This window comes from Aphelocoma coerulescens, unplaced genomic scaffold (assembly GCF_041296385.1).
Source record: "Aphelocoma coerulescens isolate FSJ_1873_10779 unplaced genomic scaffold, UR_Acoe_1.0 HiC_scaffold_384, whole genome shotgun sequence".
Classification (NCBI taxonomy): domain Eukaryota; kingdom Metazoa; phylum Chordata; class Aves; order Passeriformes; family Corvidae; genus Aphelocoma; species Aphelocoma coerulescens.
Window position 1 is genome coordinate 53,356 of NW_027183727.1, and position 21,843 is coordinate 75,198.

The following is a 21,843-nucleotide window of genomic DNA, read 5'->3' on the forward strand; positions in this document are numbered from 1 at the left end:
CCTGGGGGGATTTGGGGAAGAATCGGGGGGTTTTGGGGTGGTTTGGGGGGATTTGGGGGGTCCCAGGTGAATTTGGGGGGTCCCAGGAGGTCCCAGGTGAATTTGGGGGGGATTTCGGGGGTCCCAGGTGAATTTTGAGGGGGATTTGGGGGCTCCCAGGTGAATTTTGGGGCGGTTTGGGGCGGATTTGGGGGTTCCCAGGTGAATTTGGGGGGTCCCAGGGGGTCCCTCCCTCCCCCACTCCTCCCAGCCCGTCCGATGACGTCACCTGATGGCCTTTTGGCCACGCCCCCAGCGGTGATTGACAGCTCGCTAATGAGGCGTGGGCGGGAGCCACGCCCACAGCGGGGGCGGGGCTCCGAGCAATAAACCACGGTGACGTCACCGGCGCGATGACGTCACCGAGCGGCCCCACCCGGGAATGAAACAGAAACCGAAATTTTAGGGGGGAATTTTTGGGACCTCCCCAAACCCCGCGGGACCCCCCAAAAATTCACCAGGACCCCCAAAAATCCCTCCAAGACCCCCAAAATCCTCCCCAGGACCACAAAATCCTCCCCGGGACCCCCCAAAATCCCCCCCAGGACCCCCAAAATCCTCCCAAGGACCCCTCAAAATCCTCGCCCAGGATCCACCAAATCCCCCCAGGACCCCCCAAAATCCTCCCAGGACCCCCAAAATCCCCCCAGGACCCCCCAAAATCCTCCCCCAGGATCCCCCAAAATCCATCAGGACCCCCCAAATTCCCCTCCCAGGATCCCCCAAAATCCCTCCGGGACCCCCCAAAATCCACCCCAGGACCCCCCAAAATTCATCAGGATCCACCAAATCCCCCCCAGAACCCCCCAAAATCCTCCCAGGACCCCCAAAATCCACCCCAGGACCCCCCAAAATCCATCAGGACCCCCTAAAATCCCCCCCGGGACCCCCCAAAATCCACCCCAGGACCCCCCAAAATCCATCAGGATCCACCAAATCCCCCCCAGAACCCCCCAAAATCCCCCCCGGGACCCCCCAAAATCTACCCCAGGACCCCCCAAAACTCCGAGTCCCGCCGAGGTCTGAAGGCCACCGCGGTGTCCCTTTATTTGGGGGTGTCCCCAAAGGGGGGGGGTGTCCCCGAGGTGTCCCCACGGTGTCCCCGAGGTGTCCCTGAGGTGTCCCCAAGGTCCAGGGGGTGTCCCCGGGGTGTCCCCAGGCTGTCCTGGGGTGTCCCCAGGGTGTCCCCGGGGTGCCCCACGATGTCCCCAAGGTCCAGGGGGTGTCCCCAGGGTGTCCTGGGGTGTCCCCAGAGTGTCCCCAAGGTCCAGGGGGTGTCCCCAGGGTGTCCTGGGGTGTCCCCAGGGTGTCCCCGGGGTGCCCAGGGTGTCCCCAAGGTCCAGGGGGTGTCCCCGGGGTGTCCCCGGGGTGTCCCCACGATGTCCCCAAGGTCCAGGGGGTGTCCCCAGGGTGCCCTGGGGTGTCCCCAAGGTCCAGGGGGTGTCCCCAGGGTGTCCCACAGTGTCCCCAGGCTGTCCTGGGGTGTCCCCAGGGTGTCCCCAGGGTGTCCCCACGATGTCCCCGAGCTCCGGGGGGCGTCTCCAGCGATGTCCCCGAGGTGTCGCGCCCCAGTGAAGTCCCATTGTCCCAGCTTTGCCTGTCCCGGGGCCACCCCAGCAACGTCCCACGGTGTCCCCGAGGGATCCCACGGTGTCCCCAAAGCTCACAGGGGTGTCCCACGGTGTCCCCGAGGAGTCCCACGGTGTCCCTGAGGGGTCCCACGGTGTCCCCAAGGCTCACAGGGGTGTCCCACGGTGTCCCTGAGGGGTCCCCAAGGCTCACGGGAGTCTTCCACGGTGTCCCCGAGGTGTTCCCAGGTGTCCCAGGGTGTCCCACGATGTCCCCAAAGCTCACAGGGGTGTCCCACGGTGTCCCCGAGGTGTCCCCAAGGCTCATAGGGGTGTCCCACGGTGTCCCTGAAGTGTCCCTGAGGTCCCCAAGGCTCCCGGGGGTGTCCCACGATGTCCCCGAGGTGTCCCCAGGGTGTCCCACGATGTCCCCAAAGTCGCCCACGATGTCCCCAAGACTCACACGGGTATCCCACGATGTCCCTGAGGCGTCCCCTTGCTGCCTCCGATGTCCCAAAGGCTCACAGGGGTGTCCCACGGTGTCCCCGAGGTGTCCCCAAGGCTCACAGGGGTGTCCCACAGTGTCCCCGAGGTGTCCCCGATGTCCCCAAGGCTCATGGGGGTGTCCCGAGGTGTCCCACGGTGTCCCCGAGATGCCTCCAGGTCTCCCCTTGGTGTCTCCGATGTCCCCAAGGCTCCCGGGGGTGTCCCACGATGTCCCCGAGGTGTCCCCGGCTGTCCCCGATGTCCTCAGCTGCTCTCAGGCGTCCCCAAGGTGTCCCTGTGGTATCCCCGATGTCCCCAGGTGTCCCCAATGTCCCCAGGTGCTCTCAGGTGTCCCCAATGTCCCCTCAGTGTCCCCATTGTCCCCTCGCTGTCCCCACTGTCCCCAGTGTCCCCAGTGTCCCCGCTGTCCCCCCTCACTGGTCAGTGGTCACTGCTCCAGCACGAGCTCGCAGGCTCGGCCCAGCTCGCCCAGCACCTGTCCCCAGGTGTCCCCATTGTCCCCACTGTCCCCAGTGTCCCCCCTCACTGGTCAGTGGTCACTGCTCCAGCACGAGCTCGCAGGCTCGGCCCAGCTCGCCCAGCACCTGTCCCCAGGTGTCCCCAGTGTCCCCTCAGTGTCCCCATTGTCCCCTCGCTGTCCCCACTGTCCCCTCAGTGTCCCCAGTGTCCCCAGTGTCCCCCTCACTGGTCACTGGTCCAGCATGAGCTCGCAGGCTCGGGCCAGCTCGCCCAGTACCTGTCCCCAGGTGTCCCCAGTGTCCCCTTGGTGTCCCCACTGTCCCCAGTGTCCCCCCTCACTGGTCAGTGGTCACTGCTCCAGCATGAGCTCGCAGGCTCGGCCCAGCTCGCCCAGCACCTGTCCCCAGGTGTCCCCAATGTCCCCAGGTGCTCTCAGGTGTCCCCAATGTCCCCTCAGTGTCCCCATTGTCCCCTCGCTGTCCCCAATGTCCCCTCAGTGTCCCCATTGTCCCCTCGCTGTCCCCACTGTCCCCTCGGTGTCCCCAGTGTCCCCAGTGTCCCCCTCAGTGGTCACTGGTCCAGCATGAGCTCGCAGGCTCGGGCCAGCTCGCCCAGCACCTGTCCCCAGGTGTCCCCAGTGTCCCCTCAGTGTCCCCATTGTCCCCTCGCTGTCCCCACTGTCCCCTCAGTGTCCCCAGTGTCCCCCTCACTGGTCAGTGGTCACTGGTCCAGCATGAGCTCGCAGGCTCGGCCCAGCTCGCCCAGCACCTGTCCCCAGGTGTCCCCAGTGTCCCCTTGGTGTCCCCTTGGTGTCCCCAGGTGTCCCCAGTGTCCCCAGGTGCTCTCAGGTGTCCCCAATGTCCCCTCAGTGTCCCCATTGTCCCCTCGCTGTCCCCACTGTCCCCTCAGTGTCCCCAGTGTCCCCAGTGTCCCCCTCAGTGGTCACTGGTCCAGCATGAGCTCGCAGGCTCGGCCCAGCTCGCCCAGGCGCCGCCGGGCGTAGTCCAGCCGGTTCAGGGCCAGCTGGCAGCTCTTGCGGGCGGCGTAGCTGGAGCCCTCGTGGGGCTGGCCCGTGGCCACCTGCGCAGGGAGGGACACGCCTGGCACCCCGAAACACCTCCAGAACACACCTGGGACACCCCAAAAACACCTGGCACCCCCGAAACACCCCCAGAACACACCTGGGACACCCCAAAAACACCTGGCACCCCCGAAACACCTCCAGAACACACCTGGGACCCCCCAAAAACACCTAGGACCCCTGAAACACCCCCAGAACACACCTGGGACACCCCAAAAACACCTGGGACCCCCGAAACGCCCCCAGAACACACCTGGGACCCCCGAAACATCTCCAGAACACACCTGGGACACCCCAAAAACACCTGGGACACCCCAAACACCCCCAGAACACACCTGGGACCCCCGAAACACCCCCAGAACACACCTGGGACACCCCAAAAACACCTGGGATCCCCGAAACATCCCCAGAACACACCTGGGACCCCCAAAAACCCCCAAAACCCACCTGGGATCCCCGAAAAACACCCCAAAAACACCTGGGACCCTTGAAACACCCCCCAAACCCACCTGGGACCCCCAAAACACGCCCAAAACTGCCCCAAAAACCCACCTGGGACCCCCCCAAACCCACCTGGGACTCCCCAAAACCCACCTGGGACCACCCCAAACCCCCTCAAACTCCTCCCAAACCCACCTGGGACTCCCCAAACCCACCTGGGACTCCCCAAAACCCACTTGGGAGCCCCCCAAACTCCCCCAAAATCCTCCCAAACCCACCTGAGACCACCCCAAACCCACCTGGGACCCCCCCAAACCCCCCCAAAACCCTCCCAAACCCACCTGAGACTCCCCAAAACCCACCTGGGACCCCCCAAACCCCCCCAAAACCCTCCCAAACCCACCTGGGACCCTCCCAAACCTACCTGGGACCCCCTAAACCCACCTGGGACCCCCCAAACCCACCTGAGACTCCCCAAAACCCACCTGGGACCCCTCCAAACCCCCCCAAAATCCTCCCAAACCTACCTGAGACCACCCCAAACCCCCCCGGGACCCCCCAAACCCCCCCGGGGGCCGGGCAGGCCTCACCTGGGTCAGGTAGCGGATCTGGGCCGAGAGCTCGGCCTCCACCTTGGCCACGGCGGCACCGAACTGGGCGGCCTGGCGGTCCAGGTGCCGCTCCTGGGGCTTCTCCTTGGACAGCTCCAGGATCACCAACCCTGGGGGGCACCTGGGTCACACCTGGGCACACCTGGGGGCACCTGGGCACACCTGGGCACACCCAGCCCCCTGCCCGGGCGGTCCAGGTGCCGCTCCTGGGGCTTCTCCTTGGACAGCTCCAGGATCACCAACCCTGGGGGGGCACCTGGGTCACACCTGGGGGCACCTGGGCACACCTGGGGCACACCTGGGGCACACCTGGGGGCACCTGGGCACACCTGTGGGGGCACCTGGGGCACACCTGGGGGTACCTGGGGGTATCTGGGTCACACCTGGGGCACACCTGGGGGCACCTGGGACACACCTGGGAGCACCTGGGGACACCTGGGGGTACCTTGGGGCACCTGGGACACACCGGGGGGCACCTGGGTCACACCTGGGCACACCTGGGGCACACCTGGGGGCACCCCTGGACACACCTGGGCGCACCTGGGCACACCTGGGTCACACCTGGGACATACCTGGGACACACCTGGGGGCACCTGGGCACACCTGGGACATACCTGGGACATACCTGGGGGCACCTGGGCACACCTGGGGGCACCTGGGCACACCTGGGGGTACCTAGGGCACACCTGGGACACACCTGGCACCCCCTGCCCCCTCCCCGGCCCCCTCCCCGTGACCTCTGACCCCGCTGAGGCCCGCCCCTCCGTCACCATGGCAACCGAAAGCCCCGCCCACCGCGCAACCGGAAGTGCCTCCCCGCACCGCCCCCCACCCCCACAAAAAACCACTGGGACCCCGCCCCCTCCCGCCGGGCCCCTCCCGCCCCTCCGGCCCCGCGCACCCGCGTTCTGCAGGGAGGCGCCGATCTCCCGCTCCAGCTCCTCCAGCGCCCGCAGCCGCTCGTTCGCCACCCCGAACCCCGCCATGCCTTCCCGCGCCGCCGCTTCCGGCTCCTCCTCGGGGCGCTTCCGGTGCCCGCCGCCAATGGCAGCGCGGAGCTCCGCGTCACGTGACGGGAAGCGCCCGCCAAGGGGGACGCTCTGGGCGGAACTCGATGGTGGCAGCGCCTTTCCCGCCGTGGCCGCTCTGGGAAATCTCGGTGGTTTCGGGTCCTCCGGGGTCGGTTGAGCGTCGCGAAACCGCTTAAATCGCCCCAAATTCGCCGCGAAACCGCCCGGAACCGCCTCAAAATCAGGCGCAGCTCCTTTACGAGAGTTCATTCATCGCAACCGCGCCCTCGATCCCCCTCAGACTCAGCCGTGGGGGGGGGCGGCAGGAGACCTCGAGGCGCGATTTGGGACGCGCTTCCCCCCTCTTTGTGCCGCTTCCCTTCAGGCCCCGCCCCTTCATTCCCTTTTACGGCGCTCTCTGCGCTAAGCCACGCCCCCAATTCCCTTTTATGGAGCCGCTCCTCCCCAGGCCACGCCCCCGATTCCCTTTTATGGCGCTGCTCCCGAAGCCCCGCCCACTCTCCCCTCACGCTGGCCCCGCCCCCGTTTTTCCCGCGCTGTGACGTCATCGCCCGGCGCCGGTGAAGGAGCAGCGATGGCGGCGGTGGCGGCCCCGCGGGCCCCTCCGGCCGCGCCGCTGCTCGAGGCGCTCTCGGCGCTCTCGGCGCTGCCCCCGCACCGCCGGGCGATGCCCGGGCTCGTCCGCGGCCTCCGCGACAGCGCCGGCACCCAGGTACCGCCTGAGGGGAAACCGCGCCCCCACCCCCACCCACCGCCGCCTCGGGGATGGCGACCCCGCCTCAGGGATCGAAACACCGCCAAAAACCCAAAATCCGGGATCCACCTCAGGGACCGGGATCGGGATCTCCTCAAAAACCGGGATCCCCCTCAGGGATCGGGATCGGGACCTCCCCAAAAACCGGGATCCCCCTCAGGGACCGAAACACCCCCAACCGCACCCAAAAACCGGGATCCACCTCAGGGATCGGGATCGGGACCTCCCCAAAAACCGGGATCCCCCTCAGGGACCGAAACACCCCCAACCGCACCCAAAAACCGGGATCCACCTCAGGGATCGGGATCGGGATCTCCCCAAAAACCGGGATCCCCCTCAGGGATCGAAACACCCCCAACCGCACCCAAAAACCGGGATCCACCTCAGGGATCGGGATCGGGATCTCCCCAAAAACCGGGATCCCCCTCAGGGATCGAAACAGCATCTCAGGGATCGGAATCCCCCCCACAAAAACCGGGATCCACCTCAGGGAATGGGATCCCCCCTCAGGGATCGGAATCCCCCCCCAAAAAACCGGGATCCCTCTTAGGGATCGAATCACCCCCAACCGCACCCAAAAACCGGGATTCCCCCTCAGGGATCGGGCCCGGGACCTCCAAAAAATGGGATCCCCCTCAGGGATCAGGACCCCCCCCCCAAAAACTGGGATCCCCCTCAGGAATCAGACCCCCCCCCCCCCCAAAAACCGGGATCCCCCCTCAGGGATCGGGAACCCCCCAAAAACCGGGATCCCCCTCAGGAATCGGGACCGGGACCCCCCCCAAAAACCGGGATCCACCTCAGGGAATGGGATCTCCCCTCAGGGATCGGAATCCTCCCCCCTAAAACCGGGATCCCTCTTAGGGATTGGGACTGGGACCCCCAAAAACCGGGATCCCCCTCAGGGAATGGGATCCCCCCTCGGGGACCGGGACCACCCCAAAAATCCGGGATCCACCTCAGGGATCGAAACACCCCCAGGCTGACCACTGACCCTGAGTGCCCCATGAGTGCCCCCTGAGGGACCCCTGAGGGACCCCTGAGGGACCCCTGAGGGACCCCTGGGTGCCCCCTGGGTGACCCCTGAGTGACCCCTGAGTGCCCCCTGGGTGCCCCCTGAGTGACCCCTGAGTGACCCCTGCTGACCACTGACCCCTCCTGACCCCTGGGTGCCCCCTGAGTGACCCCTGGGTGCCCCCTGCTGACCACTGACCCCTCCTGACCCCTGGGTGCCCCCTGAGTGACCCCTGGGTGCCCCCTGAGTGACCCCTGGGTGCCCCCTGCTGACCACTGACCCCTGGGTGCCCCCTGGGTGCCCCCTGAGTGCCCCTTGGGTGATCCCTGAGTGACCCCTGCTGACCACTGACCCCTGGGTGCCCCCTGAGTGACCCCTGAGTGCCCCCTGGGTGCCCCCTGGGTGCCCCCTGGGTGCCCCCTGTGTGACCCCTGCTGACCACTGACCCCTGGGTGCCCCCTGAGTGCCCCCTGAGTGCCCCCTGGGTGCCCCCTGCTGACCACTGACCCCTCCTGACCCCTCCTGACCCCTGGGTGCCCCCTGGGTGACCCCTGGGTGCCCCCTGCTGACCACTGACCCCTCCTGACCCCTGGGTGACCCCTGGGTGCCCCCTGGGTGCCTCCTGCTGACCACTGACCCCTCCTGACCCCTGGGTGCCCCCTGGGTGCCCCCTGTCCCCCCAGGCCGCCCTCGGGGGCCTCCTCGGCATCACCAGCGCCCGCCTGAGCTCCATGAAGACGCGGTGAGTGACAGCAGCGCCGGCCAATCAGAGCGCGGCGGCGGCCGCCCGCCGCCGCCTCCCCATTGGCTGCCGCTGAGGGTGGGTGGGGCTGGGCGATCGGCCAATCAACGCACGGCCTGGGGGCGGGGCCGACTCGGCGGCCAATGAGAGGCCTCTTCCGGCTCAGCTGGGCTGCCATTGGCTGGGGAGGAGCCAATCAGGGCGGGTTTTAGCCCTGGAGACAGGACAGCCAATCAGGAGGAGGGGGCGTGGCCTCTTTCAGCTCACTGCTCCTTGATTGGCTGAGCTGTTGTGGGCGGGGCTTTCAGCAGCCAATCCAAAGCTGCCGTTGTTGGATATTTAACTCTTGGGGGTGGGGCTTGCTCCTCATTGGCTGCTGGGTGTGGGGTGGGCGTGTCCGGGCTCAGCCAATGGCAGGGCGGGGCAGGGGGCGTGTCCCGGCTCAGCCAATGGCAGGGCAGTGCCCGGGGGGTGGGTCTGGGCTCAGCCAATGGCGTTGCAGGTTGGAGGGGTGGGGCAGGGGGCGGGGCCCGGCTCAGCCAATGGCAGGGCAGTGTCTAGGGGCGTGTCCGGGCTCAGCCAATGGCGTTGCAGGTTCAAGGGGTAGGGTGGGGCAGGGGGGCGTGTCCTGGCTCAGCCAATGGCAGGGCCGTGCCCGGGGGCGTGTCCGGGCTCAGCCAATGGCAGGGCCGTGCCCGGGGAGCATGTCCAGGCTCAGCCAATGGCGTTGTAGCTTCAAGGGGCGGGGCAGGGGGGGCGTGTCCGGGCTCAGCCAATGGCAGGGCCATGCCTGGGGGGCGTGTCCTGGCTCAGCCAATGGCGTTGCAGCTTCGAGGGGCGGGGCAGGGGGCGTGTCCGGGCTCAGCCAATGGCAGGGCCGTGCCCGGGGGCGTGTCCGGGCTCAGCCAATGGCAGGGCCGTGCCCGGGGGCGTGTCCGGGCTCAGCCAATGGCAGGGCCGTGCCCGGGGGCGTGTCCGGGCTCAGCCAATGGCAGGGCGGGGCAGGGGGGTGTGTCCGGGCTCAGCCAATGGCAGGGCCGTGCCCGGGGGGGGGGGGGGGGGCGTGTCCCGGCTCAGCCAATGGCGTTGCAGCTTTGAGGGGCGGGGCAGGGGGCGTGTCCGGTCTCAGCCAATGGCGGGGGCGTGTCCGGGCTCAGCCAATGGCGTTGCAGCTTTGAGGGGCGGGGCAGGGGGGGCGTGTCCGGGCTCAGCCAATGGCAGGGCCGTGCCCGGGGGCGTGTCCCGGCTCAGCCAATGGCAGGGCCATGCCCGGGGGAGTGTCCGGGCTCAGCCAATGGCAGGGCCGTGCCCAGTGGCGTGTCCCGGCTCAGCCAATGGCAGGGCTGTGCTCGTGGGCCGTGTCCGGGCTCAGCCAATGGCGTTGCAGCTTTGAGGGGCGGGGCAGGGGGCGTGTCCGGTCTCAGCCAATGGCGTTGCAGCTTCGAGGGGCTGTGCCTGCTGTCCCTGCTGGTCACCGAGAGCCCCAGCGAGGCCTTCCAGCAGCACTGCCTGGGCTGGCTGCGCCTCCTGCAGCACCTGCTCCAGGTGAGAGCGGGGCGGGCACCTGCGGGGCACCTGGGGGGCACCTGGGGGGGCGTGGGGGGCACCTCGGGGGGTCGGACACACCTGGGGGCACCTGGGCACACCTGGGGGCAACTGGGACACACCTGGGGACACACCTGGGGCACACCTGGGGCACACCTGGGACACACCTGGGCACACCCAGACACACCTGGGCACAGCTGGGGGCACCTGGGCACACACCTGGGCACACCTGGGACACACCTGGGCACACCTGGGGCACACCTGGGACACACCTGGGCACACCTGGGCACACCTGGGCACACACCTGGGCACACACCTGGGCACACCTGGGACACACCTGGGCACACCTGGGGCACACCTGGGACACACCTGGGCACACCTGGGCACACCTGGGCACACACCTGGGCACACACCTGGGCACACCTGGGACACACCTGGGCACACCTGGGCACACACCTGGGCACACCTGGGACACACCTGGGCACACACCTGGGGCACACCTGGGCACACCTGGGGCACACCTGAGCACACCTGGGCACACCTGGGACACACCTGGGGCACACCTGGGCACAGCTGGGGCACACACCTAACGATTTTTGGGGGTGATTTTAATGATTTTTGGGGGTGATTTTAATGATTTTTGGGGGTGATTTTAATGATTTTTGGGGTGGTTTTAACAAATTTTGAGGGGATCTTAATGCTTTTTTTGGTGATTTTAATGATTTTGGGGGTGGTTTTAACGATTTTTAGAATGATTTTAACGATTTCTAGGGTGATTTTAACAAATTCTGGGCTGGTTTTAACAAATACTGGCATGGTTTTAAGGATTTTTGGGGTGACCTTAACAATTTTTGGGGTGGTTTTAATGATTTTTGGGGTGGTTTTAACGATTTTTGGGGCGACTTCAACGATTTTTGGGGTGATTTTAACGATTTTTGGGGTGGTTTTAATGATTTCTGGGGTGGTTTTAACAAATTTCAGCCTGGTTTTAACGATTTTTGGGGTGATTTTAACGATTTTTGGGGCGATTTTAACCCTTTTTGGGGCGATTCTCGCTCGTTCCGGGCTCCTTCCCGTCGGTTTTGGTGCCGTTCCCACCAATCCCGGCCTCTCCCGGGGCCGTTTCGAGCGGGGTTTTTTTTGGGGGGTGGGGGTGGGGGAGGGGGATCTCAGATTTTGGGGAGGGGTCCTGACCCTGCCCGGGCCCCCCCAGTCGCAGGACCCCCCCCCCCACGGTGGCGCTGGGGGTGTCGGTGCTGCGGGAGCTGCTGCGGTTCTCGGCACAGCTGCCGGAGCTGGCGCGGGACATCGGCACCAACCACATCCCGGGCATCCTCACCTCGCTGCTCGCCCTGCGCCCCGAGGTACCCAGAGTTCAGGAAATGGGGCAAAAACGGGCAAAAATGGGAAAAACGGGAAAAAACCCGGGAAAAAATGGGGTAAAAATGGGTTAAAATGGGTAAAAAGGGGGCGGGATATCGGCACCCAGCACATCCCGGGCATCCTCACCTCGCTGCTCGCCCTGCGCCCCGAGGTACCCAGGGGTGGGAGAAATGGGGCAAAAACGGGCAAAAACGGGAAAAATGGGAAAAAACCCGGGAAAAAACGGGGTTAAAATGAGAAAAAACAGAGTTAAAATGGGAAAAAAAGGAGTAAAAATGGGGTTAAAATGGGGAAAAAAAGGGTAAAAATGAGGATAAAACGGGTAAAAAAACGGGAAAAAAAAGGGGTTTAAATGGGTTAAAAATGGGGTTAAAATGGGTTAAAATGGGGTTAAAAATGGGGTTTAAATGGGTTAAAATGGGTAAAAAGGGGGCGGGACATCGGCACCCAGCACATCCCGGGCATCCTCACCTCGCTGCTCGCCCTGCGGCCCGAGGTACCCGGGGGTGGGGAAATGGGGCAAAAACGGGCAAAAATGGGAAAAATAGAAAAAAAAACCGGGAAAAAACGGGGTTAAAATGAGAAAAAACGGAGTTAAAATGGGAAAAATGGAGTAAAAACGGGGTTAAAATGGGAAAAAGCGGGGTAAAAATGGGGATAAAAGGGGTAAAAAACAGGGAAAAAATGGGGTTTAAATGGGTTAAAAAGGGGCTAAAATGGGTTAAAAATGGGGTTAAAATGGGTTGAAATGGGTTAAAATGGGTTAAAAATGGGTAAAAAGGGGGCGGGACATCAGCACCAAGCACATCCCGGGCATCCTCACCTCGCTGCTCGCCCTGCGGCCCGAGGTACCCAGGGGTGGGAGAAATGGGGCAAAAACGGGCAAAAATGGGAAAAAACGAGGTTAAAATGAGAAAAAATGGGAAAAAATGGGGTAAAAACGGGGTTAAAATGGGTAAAAATGGGTAAAAATGGGGCGGGACATCGGCACCCAGCACATCCCGGGCATCCTCACCTCGCTGCTCGCCCTGCGCCCCGAGGTACCCAGGGGTGGGAGAAATGGGGCAAAAACGGGCAAAAATGGGAAAAACGGGAAAAAACCCGGGAAAAAACGGGGTTAAAATGAGAAAAAACAGAGTTAAAATGGGAAAAAAAGGAGTAAAAATGGGGTTAAAATGGGGAAAAAAAGGGTAAAAATGAGGATAAAACGGGTAAAAAAACGGGAAAAAAAAGGGGTTTAAATGGGTTAAAAATGGGGTTAAAATGGGTTAAAATGGGGTTAAAAATGGGGTTTAAATGGGTAAAAATGGGTAAAAAGGGGTGGGACATCGGCACCCAGCACATCCCAGGAATCCTCACCTCGCTGCTCGCCCTGCGCCCCGAGGTACCCGAGGGGGGGGAGAAATGGGGCAAAAATGGGCAAAAATGGGAAAAATAGAAAAAAAAGCGGGAAAAAATGGGGTTAAAATGGGGTAAAAATGGGTAAAAATGGGTAAAAAGGGGTGGGACATCGGCACCAACCACATCCCAGGAATCCTCACCTCGCTGCTCGCCCTGCGCCCCGAGGTACCCAGGGGGAGAAATGGGGCAAAAACGGGCAAAAATGGGAAAAATGGGAAAAAAACAGGAAAAAACGAGGTTAAAATGAGAAAAAATGGGAAAAAACGGGGTTAAAATGGGTAAAAATGGGATAAAAATGGGAGTAAAGGAAGTTAAAATGGGGTTAGATTGGGCTAAAATGGGTCTGGGCGCTTTTTTGGGTCTGGGGGTGTTTTTTGGGGGGGTTTAAATGGGCCTGGGGGTGGTTTTGGGTCTGAGGGTGTTTTTGGGGGCTTGAAATGGGTCTGGGGGTGTTTTTGGGTCTGGGGGTGTTTTGGGGGAGTTAAATGGGTCTGGGGTGTTTTGGGGGCATTTTGGGGGGGTTGAAATGGGTCTGGGGGTGTTTTGGGGGGGTTGAAATGGGTCTGGGGGTGTTTTTGGGGCACTTTGGGGGGGTTTAAATGGGTCTGGGGGTGTTTTGGGGGAGTTAAATGGGTCTGGGGTGTTTTGGGGGCATTTTGGGGGGGTTGAAATGGGTCTGGGGGTGTTTTGGGGGGTTGAAATGGGTCTGGGGGTGTTTTTGGGGGGGTTTAAATGGGTCTGGGGGTGTTTTTGGGGCACTTTGGGGGGGTTGAAATGGGTCTGGGGGTGTTTTGGGGGGTTGAAATGGGTCTGGGGGCGTTTTTGGGGTGTTTAAATGGGTCTGAGGGCATTTTTTGGGGGGTTGAAATGGGTCTGGGGGTGTTTTGGGGGGGTTAAATGGGTCTGAGGGTGTTTTTGGGGGGGTTGAAATGGGTCTGGGGGTGTTTTTGGGGGGTTTAAGTGGGTCTGGGGGCCTTTTTGGGTCTGGGGGTGTTTTGGGGGGGTTAAATGGGTCTGGGGGTGTTTTGGGGGGGTTAAATGGGTCTGAGGGCATTTTGGGGGGGTTGAAATGGGTCTGGGGGTGGTTTTGGGGGGCTTAAATGGGCCTGGGGGCGATTTTGGGTCTGAGGTCATTTTTGGGGGGTTTTAAATGAGTCTGGGGTCTTTCAAAAGGGTTGAAGGAGACCCCCCCAGGACAATTTGGGGAGGGGTCCCGAGGAGGTTTTGGGGCATTTCTGGGAATTTTGGGATCTCGGGCATTTGGGGAGGGGGTTGGGGGGGCTCCCCACGAATTTGGGGAGGGGTCTCGGGGGTCCCCAACCCCCTCCCCTCCCCTCCCCCCCCCCCAGTGCGAGGTGTCCACCCTGGAGGGGATCAAGTCCTGCCTCAGCTCCTACCCCGGCGCCTGCGGCTCCATGAGGGTGAGACCCCTCCCCAAATTCCTCCAGGGGGGCCCCAAAATCCCCCCAAAACCGGGGGCAATTTGGGGAGGGGTCCCCAGCCCCCAAATCCCCCCAAAATCCCCTCAAAATCCTCCCTGGAATCCACCCAGGAGCCTCCAAAACCAAGGGAATTCCACCCCAAATCCATCCCAAAATTCACTCAAAATCCCACCCCAAAATTCCCCAAGTTTTCCTTAAAATCCACCCCAAAATCCCCCAAATTTCCCCCAAAATCCACCCCAAAATCCCCCAAAATCGACCCCAAAACCCACCTCAAATCCATCCCAAAATTCACTCAAAATCCCGCCCCAAAATCCCCCAAATTTCCCCCAAAATCCACCCCTAAATCCACCCCAAAATCCCCCGAATTTCCCCCAAAATCCACCCCTAAATCCACCCCAAAATCCCCCAAATTTCCCCCAAAATCCACCCCAAAACCCACCCCAAATCCACCCCAAAATTCACTCAAAATCCCGCCCCAAAATCCCCCAAATTTCCCCCAAAATCCACCCCCAAATCCATCCCAAAACTCACTCAAAATCCCGCCCCAAAATCCCCCAAATTTCCCCAAAATCCACTCAAAATCCACCCCAAAACTCCCCAAATTTCCCCCCAAATCCACCCCCAAATCCACCCCAAAATCCCTCAAATTTCCCCCAAAACCCACCCCAAATCCACCCCAAAATTCACTCAAAATCCCGCCCCAAAATCCCCCAAATTTCCCCAAAATCCACCCCAAAATCCCCCAAATTTCCCCAAAATCCACTCAAAATCCACCCCAAAACTCCCCAAATTTCCCCCCAAATCCACCCCCAAATCCACCCCAAAATCCCTCAAATTTCCCCCAAAACCCACCCCAAATCCATCCCAAAATTCACTCAAAATCCCACCCCAAAATTCCCCAAATTTCCCTCCAAAATCCACCCCCAAATCCATCCCAAAACTCACTCAAAATCCCGCCCCAAAATCCCCCAAATTTCCCCAAAATCCGCCCCAAAATCCACCCCAAAAATCCCTCGAATTTCCCCCAAAATCCACCCCTAAATCCACCCCAAAATCCCCCAAATTTCCCCCAAAATCCACCCCAAAACCCACCCCAAATCCACCCCAAAATTCACTCAAAATCCCGCCCCAAAATCCCCCAAGTTTCCCCCAAAATCCACCCCCAAAATCCACCCCCAAATCCACCCCAAATCCATCCCAAAATTCACTCAAAATCCTGCCCCAAAATTCCCCAAATTTCCCCCAAAATTCACTCAAAATCCCGCCCCAAAATCCCCCAAATTTCCCCAAAATCCACCCCAAAATCCCCCAAATTTCCCCAAAATCCACTCAAAATCCACCCTCAAATCCACCCCAAATCCATCCCAAAATTCACTCAAAATTCTGCCCCAAAGTTCCCCAAATTTTCCCCCGAAGTCCACCTCCAAATCCACCCCAAAATTCCCCAAATTTCCCCCAAAACCCACCCCAAATGCATCCCAAAATTCACTCAAAATCCACCCCAAAATTCCCCAAATTTACCCCCAAAATCCCCCAAAATCCCCCCGAATCCCCACAAATCCCCACAAAATCCCCCAAATCCCCCCAAAATCCCCCCAAAATCCCCCAAAATCCCCCCCAAATGCCCCCAAATCCACCCAAAATCCCCTTTGGAGCCCCCAAAATCCCCCCAAACGCCCCCAAAATCTCCCTAAATCCCCCAAACTCCCCCAAATCCCCCCCAAATCCCCCCAAAATGCTCCCGAACTCCCCCAAATCCCCAACATCCCCCCAATCCCCCCAAAATTCCCCTCAAATCCTCCCAAAATCCCCTCAGGATCCCCCAAACTCCCCCAAATCCCCAAAATTCACCCAAATCCCCCCAAAATTCCCCCAAATCCCCCCAAAATCCCCCCAAAATCCCCCAAATTGTCCCGAAATCCCCCGAAATCCCCCAAATCCGCTCCAAATCCACTCCAAAAACCCCCAAATCCACCTAAAATCCACCCAAAATCCACTCCAAAAACCCCCAAATCCCCCCAAAATTCCCCCCAACCCCCCCCAAAATCCCCCCCAAATCCCCCAAAATCCCCAAATCCCCCGAATTCTCCCCAAATCCACCCCAAATCCACTCCAAAAACCCCCAAATCCACTCAAAATCCACTACAAAAACCCCAAAATCCCCCCAAAATTCCCTCCAAACCCCCCCAAAATCCCCCCCAAATCCCCCAAAATCCCCAAATCCCCCGAATTCTCCCCAAATCCACTCCAAAAACCCCCAAATCCACTCAAAATCGACTAAAAATCCAGCCAAAATCCACCCAAAATCCACTCAAAATCCACTGAAAAAATCCCAAAATTCCCCCAAACCCCCCAAAATCCCCAAATCCCCCGAATTCTCCCCAAAACCCACCCAAAATCCCCCCAAATCCACTCCAAAAACCCCCAAATCCACCCAAAATCCACCCAAAATCCACTACAAAAACCCCCAAATCCCCCCCAAACCCCCCCAAAATTCCCCAAATCCCCCCCAAACCCCCCAAAATCCCAAAACCCCCCGAATTCTCCCCAAATCCAGGGCAAGTTGGCCGCGCATTTCCTGGCCCGCATCGACAGCGAGAACCCGCGGCTGCAGCAGGTGGGGGGGGGGGGGCCCAAATTTGGGGCGATTTGGGGCTTTTTGGGGCTTTTTGGGGGGTCCTGGGGTGGTGCTGGGGGGTCTCGGGTGAGGTTTGGGGGGGATTTGGGGAATTTTGGGGGGATTTTGGGGGTTTGGGGGGGATTTTGGGGTGGATTTGGGGTTTTTGGGGTTGATATTGGGGGGATTTGGGGAATTTTGGGGGAATTTGGGGAGATTTGGGGGATTTTGGGGTGGTTTTGGGGGGTTCAGGGTGGATTTGGAGTTTTTGGGGGGATTTTGGGTTTTTGGGGGGGATTTTGGGTGAATTTTGGGGTGGATTTGGGGGTTTTGGGTGGATTTGGGATGAATTTGGGGGGGATTTGGGGGATTTTGAGTGGATTTGGGGTGGTTTGGGGGGAATTTGGGGATTCAGGGTGGATTTGGGGGGATTTTGGGGTGGATTTGGGGCTTTTGGGGTGGATTTGGGGATTCAGGGTGAATTTGGGAGGTTTTGGGGGGATTTGGGGGCGGATTTGGGGGAATTTGGGGTGGATTTGGGAGATTTTGAGGGGTTTTTGGGGGGGATTTGAGGGTTTTTTTTGGGGGTTCAGGGTGGATTTGGGGTAGTTTTGGAGGATTTTGGGGTGGATCTTGTGGGGTTTTTTGGGGGGTCTCAGGGGGGTTCTTGGGGGATTTTGGGGTGTTTTTTTGGGGTGGATTCGGGGAGTTTTGGGTGTCCCAGGGAAGTTTTGGGGGAGATTTTGGGGCGGTTTCGGGGGATTTCGGGTGGGGTTTGGGGCCTTTTTCTGGTGCATTTTTGGGGCTCCTGCAGCCGTTTCTGGGGGTCCTGGGGCCTTTTCAGGGCCCTAAACCCATTTTTGGGGGTCCTGACCCCGTTTTTGGGGTTCCTGACCCCATTTTTGGGGCTCCTGACCCCGTTTTTGGGGTTCCTGACCCCCTTTTCCCCACCCCCAGCTGGCCTATGAGTGCTCCGCGCTGCTGCCGGCGCTGGGCTGCGGCTCCTGGGGGATTTTGGGGGTCCTGACCCCATTTTTGGGGCTCCTGCCCCCATTTTTGGGGGTTTTTGGGGGTCCTGAATCAGAATTTGGGGGTTTTAGGGTCATTTTTGGGGTTCCTGATCCCCTTTTCCCCCATCCCCAGCTGGCCTGTGGGCGCTCCGCGCTGCTGCCGGTGCTGGGCTGCTGCTCCTGGGGTGGTTCCTGGGGGATTTTGGGGATCCTGAGCCCATTTTTGGGGGGTTTTTGGGTGTCCTGACCCCATTTTTGGGTGTCCTGACCCCGTTTTTGGGGTTCCTGACCCCATTTTCCCCCATCCCCAGCTGGCCTGTGAGTGCTCCGCGCTGCTGCCGGCGCTGGGCTGCGGCTCCTGGGGGATTTTGGGGGTCCTGAACCCATTTTTGGGGGTCCTGCCCCCATTTTTGGGGGTTTTTGGGGGTCCTGAATCAGAATTTGGGGGTTTTAGGGTCATTTTTGGGGTTCCTGATCCCCTTTTCCCCCATCCCCAGCTGGCCTGTGGGCGCTCCGCGCTGCTGCCGGTGCTGGGCCGCTGCTCCTGGGGCGGTTCCTGGGGGATTTTTGGGATCCTGAGCTCATTTTTGGGGGGTTTTTGGGTGTCCTGACCCCATTTTTGAGGGTCCCGACCCCATTTTTGGGGTTCCTGACCCCATTTTCCCCCGTCCCCAGCTGGCCTGTGAGTGCTCTGTGCTGCTGCCGGCGCTGGGCCGCTGCTCCTGGGGTGGTTCCTGGGGGATTTTGGGGATCCTGAGCTCATTTTTGGGGGGTTTTTGGGTGTCCTGACCCCATTTTTGGGGGTCCCGACCCCATTTTTGAGGGTTCTGACCCCATTTTTGGGGTTCCTGACCCCATTTTTGGGGTTCCTGACCCCGTTTTTCCCCATCCCCAGCTGGCCTGTGAGTGCTCCGTGCTGCTGCCGGCGCTGGGCCGCGGCTCCTGGGGCAGCTCCTGGGGGATTTCGCAGCTCCTGGGGCGGTTCCTGGGGGTTTTCGGGGCTCCTGACCCCATTTTTGAGGGTTCTGACCCCATTTTCGGGGCTCCTGACCCCATTTTTGAGGGTCCTGACCCCATTTTCGGGGCTCCTGACCCCGTTTTCCCCCGTCCCCACCGGGCCTGTGAGTGCTCTGTGCTGCTGCCGGCGCTGGGCCGCGGCTCCTGGGGCAGCTCCTGGAGGATTTTGGGGCTCCTGGGGTGGTTCCTGGGGGTTTTCGGGGCTCCTGACCCCATTTTTGAGGGTTCTGACCCCATTTTCGGGGCTCCTGACCCCGTTTTCCCCCGTCCCCAGCTGGCCTGTGAGTGCTACGCGCTGCTGCCGGCGCTGGGCCGGGGCTTCTCGCAGGGGCTGCGGCACACGGAGTGCTGGCACCAGCAGCTGCAGGCGGTGCTGGCCACGCTGCACGGGCTGCTCGGGGCGCTCTTCGAGGGCTGCGAGACAGGTGGGGGATCTGGGGGGGATTTGGGGGGTCCCTGAGGGGTTTAGGGGGGATTTGGGATCATTTGGGGGGGTTTAGGGGGGATTTGGGATCATTTGGGGGGGATTTGGGGGGGTTTAGGAGGGATTTGGGGGGTGCTGGCCACGCTGCACGGGCTGCTCGGGGCGCTCTTCGAGGGCTGCGAGACAGGTGGGGGATCTGGGGGGGATTTGGGGGGTCCCTGAGGGGTTTAGGGGGGATTTGGGATCATTTGGGGGGGATTTGGGGGGGTTTAGGGGGGATTTGGGGGGTGCTGGCCACGCTGCACGGGCTGCTCGGGGCGCTCTTCGAGGGCTGCGAGACAGGTGGGGGATCTGGGGGGGATTTGGGGGGGATTTGGGGGGTCCCTGAGGGGTTTGGGATCATTTGGGGGGGATTTGGGGGGGTTTAGGGGGGATTTGGGGGGTGCTGGCCACGCTGCACGGGCTGCTCGGGGCGCTCTTCGAGGGCTGCGAGACAGGTGGGGGATCTGGGGGGGATTTGGGGGGTCCCTGAGGGGTTTGGGGGGGATTTGGGGTTGTTTAGGGGGGATTTGGGGGGTTTAGGGGGGATTTGGGGTCATTTGGAGGGGTTCAGGGGGTGATTTGGGGGGTTTAGGGGGAATTTGGGGTTGTTTGGGGGGAATTTGGGGGGGTTTAGGGGGGATTTGGGGGGTGCTGGCCACGCTGCACGGGCTGCTCGGGGCGCTCTTCGAGGGCTGCGAGACAGGTGGGGGATCTGGGGGGGATTTGGGGGGTCCCTGAGGGGTTTTGGGGGGATTTGGGATCATTTGGGGGGGATTTGGGGGGGTTTAGGGGGGATTTGGGGGTGCTGGCCACGCTGCACGGGCTGCTCGGGGCGCTCTTCGAGGGCTGCGAGACAGGTGGGGGATCTGGGGGGGATTTGGGGGGGATTTGGGGGGATTTGGGGTTGTTTAGGGGGGATTTGGGGGGTTTAGGGGGGATTTGGGGTCATTTGGAGGGGTTCAGGGGGTGATTTGGGGGGTTTAGGGGGAATTTGGGGTTGTTTGGGGGGAATTTGGGGGGGTTTAGGGGGGATTTGGGGGGTGCTGGCCACGCTGCACGGGCTGCTCGGGGCGCTCTTCGAGGGCTGCGAGACAGGTGGGGGATCTGGGGGGGATCTGGGGGGATTTGGGGGGTCCCTGAGGGGTTTAGGGGGGATTTGGGATCATTTGGGGGGGATTTGGGGGGGTTTAGGGGGGATTTGGGGGTGCTGGCCACGCTGCACGGGCTGCTCGGGGCGCTCTTCGAGGGCTGCGAGACAGGTGGGGGATCTGGGGGGGATTTGGGGGGGATTTGGGGGGATTTGGGGTTGTTTAGGGGGGATTTGGGGGGTTTAGGGGGGATTTGGGGTCATTTGGAGGGGTTCAGGGGGTGATTTGGGGGGTTTAGGGGGAATTTGGGGTTGTTTGGGGGGAATTTGGGGGGGTTTAGGGGGGATTTGGGGGGTGCTGGCCACGCTGCACGGGCTGCTCGGGGCGCTCTTCGAGGGCTGCGAGACAGGTGGGGGATCTGGGGGGGATTTGGGGGGGATTTGGGGGGTCCCTGAGGGGTTTAGGGGGGATTTGGGATCATTTGGGGGGGTTTGGGTTAGGGTTAGGGTTGCTTGGGGGGGGATTTGGGGTTGTTTAGGGGGGATTTGGGGTCATTTGGAGGGGTTCAGGGGGGGATTTGGGGGGTTTAGGGCGGATTTGGGGTTGTTTTGAGGGGTTTAGGGGGGATTTGGGGTCATTTGGGGGGATTTGGGGGGGATTTGGGGTTGTTTTGGGGGGTTTAGGGGGATTTGGGGTCATTTGGGGGGATTTGGGGGGGATTTGGGGTTGTTTTGGGGGGTTTAGGGGGATTTGGGGTCATTTGGGGGGATTTGAGGGGGATTTGGGGGACATTTGGGGTTGTTTGGGGGGGATTTGGGGCGATTTGGGGGGATTTGGGGTTGTTTGGGGGGGTTTAGGGGGGATTTGGGGCTGTTTAGGAGGGTCCCTGAGGGGTTTAGGGAGGATTTGGGGTTGTTTAGGGGTGTCCCTGAAGGATTTGGGGTCATTTGGGGGGGATTTGGGGAGGGTTTTGGGGGGGTTTAGGGGTTTTGGAGGTTCCCTGAGGGGTTTGGGGTCATTTGGGGGGGATTTGGGGCGATTTGAGGGATTTGGGGGGGATTTGGGGTTGTTTTGGGGGGTTTAGGGGGGATTTGGGGGATCCCAGAGGGGTTTGGGGTCATATGGGGGGGATTTGGGGGGGTCTGGAGGGGCTCAGGTGGGATTTGGGGGATCCTGGGAGGATTTGGGGGATCCTGGGGGGATTTGGGGGATCCTGAGGGGGATTTGGGGGATCCTGGGAGGATTTGGGGGATCCTGGGGGGATTTGGGGGATCCTGAGGGGGATTTGGGGGATCCTGAGGGGATTTGGGGGATCCTGGGAGGATTTGGGGGATCCTGGGGGGGATTTGGGGGATCCTGAGGGGATTTGGGGGATCCTGGGGGGGATTTGGGGGATCCTGGGTGGGATTTGGGGGATCCTGGGGGGGATTTGAGGTGAATTTTGGGATGAATTTGGGACCAATTTCAGATGAGTTTGGGGGTAATTTTGGGGTGATTTCGGGTTAATTTTGGGGTGATTTCGGGTTAATTTTGGGGTGATTTCGGCTTAATTTTGGGGTTCATTTCCGGTGAATTCAGGCTGAATTTCAGGGCGAGTTTGGGTGAACTTAGGATGAATTTTGG

General features: G+C 61.1%; 2 protein-coding genes across 2 annotated transcripts in view; one reads left to right on the forward strand and one right to left on the reverse strand.

Annotated features, from left to right (window-relative positions):
* Nucleotides 1-3,515: 3,515 nt before the first annotated feature.
* Nucleotides 3,516-6,075, reverse strand: LOC138101652 (uncharacterized). Its single transcript, XM_068999425.1, has 4 exons — nucleotides 5,608-6,075; nucleotides 4,879-4,950; nucleotides 4,686-4,816; nucleotides 3,516-3,653 (listed from the first exon to the last, which is right to left on the reverse strand). The coding sequence occupies exons 1-4, from the start codon at nucleotides 5,984-5,986 to the stop codon at nucleotides 3,516-3,518; spliced, it is 720 nt and encodes a 239-aa protein (XP_068855526.1). The 5' UTR covers nucleotides 5,987-6,075.
* A 230-nt stretch (nucleotides 6,076-6,305) lies between these two features.
* The window catches only part of LOC138101653 (proline-, glutamic acid- and leucine-rich protein 1-like), a gene marked incomplete at its 3' end in the record, with an annotated part of 29,206 nt that continues 13,668 nt past the window's right edge, over nucleotides 6,306-21,843 (forward strand). The window contains 8 exon segments of the mRNA XM_068999426.1: nucleotides 6,306-6,449; nucleotides 8,190-8,248; nucleotides 9,688-9,793; nucleotides 11,007-11,015; nucleotides 11,017-11,157; nucleotides 13,927-13,998; nucleotides 16,580-16,639; nucleotides 18,941-19,091. Coding sequence (XP_068855527.1) covers nucleotides 6,312-6,449; nucleotides 8,190-8,248; nucleotides 9,688-9,793; nucleotides 11,007-11,015; nucleotides 11,017-11,157; nucleotides 13,927-13,998; nucleotides 16,580-16,639; nucleotides 18,941-19,091 — 736 coding nt within the window.

Excerpts from the sequence above, each read along its gene's own strand:
- LOC138101652 (XM_068999425.1), bottom strand. The coding sequence starts at position 5,986 with ATGAACTCTCGTAAAGGAGCTGCGCCTGATTTTGAGGCGGTTCCGGGC. Across the intron at positions 4,817-4,878 it reads CCGCCCGGGCAGGGGGCTGG|GGTTGGTGATCCTGGAGCTG; the intron begins GTGTGCCCAGGT and ends GGTGCCCCCCAG. Across the intron at positions 3,654-4,685 it reads AGATCCGCTACCTGACCCAG|GTGGCCACGGGCCAGCCCCA; the intron begins GTGAGGCCTGCC and ends CTCCCTGCGCAG.